We start from the raw sequence: 2874 nt of genomic DNA, 5'->3' as shown, positions 1-2874 counted from the left end.
AGCCAATTGCTGCTGCTGCTGCTGCTTCTCTCGAGCTGCTGCAGCAGCAGCGGCAGGCAAAAGACTCAGCCACAAATGACGCCCGCAGCGCAGCAGCAGCTGCTGCAGCAGCAGCTGCTGCAGCAGCAGCAGCAGCAACAGCACCAAAAAGCTACCGCACACACCCTACACAAGCAAAGACAATAGGTCGCTCGCGCAGCAGCTGCTGCAGCTGCTGCAGCTGCTGCAGCTGCTGCAGCTGCTGCAGTGTGAGCAGCAAAGCTCCCCCTGACAGTAACCTGTTTCTCGCTGCGTTCTGCCCCAGCAGCAGGACCGCAGCAGCAGCAGCTGCTGCTGCTGGTGCTGCTGCTGCAGCTGCTGCTGCTGGTGCTGCTGCTGCAGCTGCTGCTGCTGGTGCTGCTGCTGCAGCTGCTGCTGCAGCTGCTGCTGCAGCAGCAGCAGCAGCAGGTCAATACTGCGCAGAGTCCGCCATCCAGTGGCTGAGACTCTCGGGCAGCTGCGTGGGCCTTGCCAGGGCCTGCCTGGCTAGCTGCTGCAGGTGCTGCCGCTGGCTAGCTAGCTGCAGCAGCAGCCGCTGGTGAGCCAGAGCAGCAGCAGAAACTTCTTCTGCTTCTTCTGCTGCTCTCTCGCGGCCCAAAGACCGCAGCAGCGCAGCAGTCCGCTGCACGTGCAGCCTTTCGGAGGTCCTTATCTCAAACGGCCGCCTGCTGCTGCTGCTCCTGCTGCTGCTGCTGCTGCTGCTGCTGCTGCTGCTGCTGTTGCTGCTGCTGCTGCTGTTGCTGCTGCTGCTCGGGAGAGTTCCGCGTGGGGAAGCAACTGATCGGCAGGCTGCTGTCGACGCGGAAGATACGGGAGAGAGAGAGGGAGCAGCAGCAGCTTCGAAGCCTCTGGCTGCTGCTGGCCCTGCTGCTGCTCCTTCTGCTGCTGCTCCTGCTGCTGCTGCTCCTGCTGCTGCTGCTGCTGCTTTCCGCTGCGAGAGCAACTCCATTGCTTCGTCCAGCCGCCGCCACACGGGATCGCACGATCCCACAGGCGCCGGCTGCGGCGGCAGCGGCCGCTGCTGCTGCAGCATGTTCAACTCCATCTCGATAACTGCAGCAGCAGCAGCAGCAGCAGCAGCAGCAGCAGCAGCAAAGGCGTGAACAACTGAGAGGCAGCTAATGCCGCCTCAGCAGCAGGCCACTGACAGCTGAGCGCCAGCAGTCCCCGCAAAGCAACAGCAGCAGTGGCATCGGACGCCACAGCACAACCAGCAGCAGCAGCAGCAGCAGCAGCAGCAGCAGCAGCAGCAGCAGCAGCAGCAGAGCGTGCAGCATGCAAACCCTGCATACACTGCAAGATCACGGAACTTCCCTGCGAAGCCCCTTCGCCACTGCAGCAGCAGCAACAGCACGAGGAAAACAGCAGCAGCAGCAGCACCAGCAGCACCAGCAGCACGACGAAAACAGCAGCAGCAGCAGCAGCAGCAGCAGCAGCACGCCGAAAACAGCAGCAGCAGCAGCAGCAGCAGCAGCAGCACGCCGAAAACAGCAGCAGCAGCAGCAGCAGCAGCAGCGCGTACGGAAGGGTTGCTGCTGAGGGGGTGCAGCTGCTGCTTCTGGTGTCTGCGAATGGCGGAAGACACCGACTGCAGCACGCGGCTGCCTTGCTCGCCCCCCAGGCCAGCTTTTGCTGCTGTTTCGGAAGCAGCAGAAAGCCAAGACAGCACTGCGCCCCCCACGGCCCCCAGACGCGCGGGCGGCGGCGACGTCTGCAGCAGCAGCAGCAGCAGCAGCAGCAGCAGCAGCAGCAGCAGCAGCGGAGGGGAGGAGGGGGGGCAGCAGCAGCAGCAGCAGCAGCAGCAGCAGCAGAAGCCGCTTCCGAGGGGCAGCAGGAGCCTCGTTCCCAGACGCTACAGCAGACGCAGCAGCGCCGCAGCAGCAGCAGCAGCCAACAGCAGCCCCAGCAGCAGCAGCAGCGCCCCAGCAGCAGCAGCAGCAGCAGCAGCAGCAGCAGCAGCAGCAGCAGCAGCTGACGAGGTGCTCGAGCAGGTGGGGGGCCTGGACGCTGAGCATTTGCTGCAGCGCAGCGCAGCGCTCGAAAACCCCCGGAAGAGCTGGAAGATAAAGTCTTCTCAATTCATAAAAATAAAAAAGAGAAACAAAAAGCCAAAAGACTCTGTTTTCCCGAGTCCTGAGGGTGAAGTGTGCTGCGTTGGGGGCCCCCTGGGGGCCCCCGCGGCCGCCCGCTGCTGCTGCTGCTGCTGCTGCAGCAGCAGCAGCAGCAGCAGGGTCCTCGTCCTCCTGCAGCAAACGCATTGCTGAACCCGGTGGACCACGAGATGACCAGTGGACCGTCGTGTTGCTGTGGTAAAGAAGAGCTCCAGCCACGAAGTTCATTCCCTGCACGTAGCCCACCTCCTGCAGCAGCAGCAGCAGCAGCAGCAGCAGCAGCAGCAGCAGCAAGTCAGGTGGCAGCAGCGGCAACGGGGGAGACACGGCAGCAGCAGCACGAGGCCCGCCGGCAGCAGCAGCGACAAAAAGAAGCAGCTAGTGCTCCCTTCCAGCAGCAGCAGCAGCAACACCAGCAGCAGCAGCAGCAGCAACGCCACCACCAGAAGCAGCAGCAACTCCACAAACACGAGCAGCAGCAGCAACCACAGCAGCACAAGAGGGACCCCCAGCAGCAGCAGCAGTACTGCAGCACCCCAAGCACTACCCCAAGCACCAGCAGCACAGCACCCCAAGCACCACCCCAGCAGCAGCAGCAGCAGCAGCAGCAGCAGCAGCAGCAGCACAGCCCCCCAAGCACCATCACCAGCAGCATCAGCACCACCCCCCGCAGCAGCACCACCCCCAGCAGCAGCAGCAGCAGCACCCCCAGCAGCAGCAGCAG

At 63.8% G+C, this 2874-nt stretch overlaps 2 protein-coding genes across 2 annotated transcripts; one reads left to right on the top strand and one right to left on the bottom strand.

The window, feature by feature from the left end:
* Positions 1–448: 448 nt before the first annotated feature.
* ENH_00016790 (TBC domain-containing protein, putative) lies at positions 449–1084 on the bottom strand (the record flags this gene model as incomplete). The annotated part of the gene is made up of 1 exon (XM_013579224.1): positions 449–1084. One exon carries the CDS (start codon positions 1082–1084, stop codon positions 449–451), a length of 636 nt encoding a protein of 211 aa, XP_013434678.1.
* A 526-nt stretch (positions 1085–1610) lies between these two features.
* Positions 1611–2874, top strand: ENH_00016780 (hypothetical protein, conserved; the record flags this gene model as incomplete). Its single annotated transcript, XM_013579223.1, has 2 exons — positions 1611–2030; positions 2252–2874. Coding segments are annotated over 2 exons (1043 nt in total), but the record flags the coding sequence as incomplete, so codon positions are not given.

Source organism: Eimeria necatrix, genomic scaffold, assembly GCF_000499385.1.
Source record: "Eimeria necatrix Houghton genomic scaffold, Enh_scaff1546, whole genome shotgun sequence".
Classification (NCBI taxonomy): domain Eukaryota; phylum Apicomplexa; class Conoidasida; order Eucoccidiorida; family Eimeriidae; genus Eimeria; species Eimeria necatrix.
Note: the sequence above shows the minus strand (reverse complement) of the source record. Positions and strands in the feature narration are given on the sequence as shown.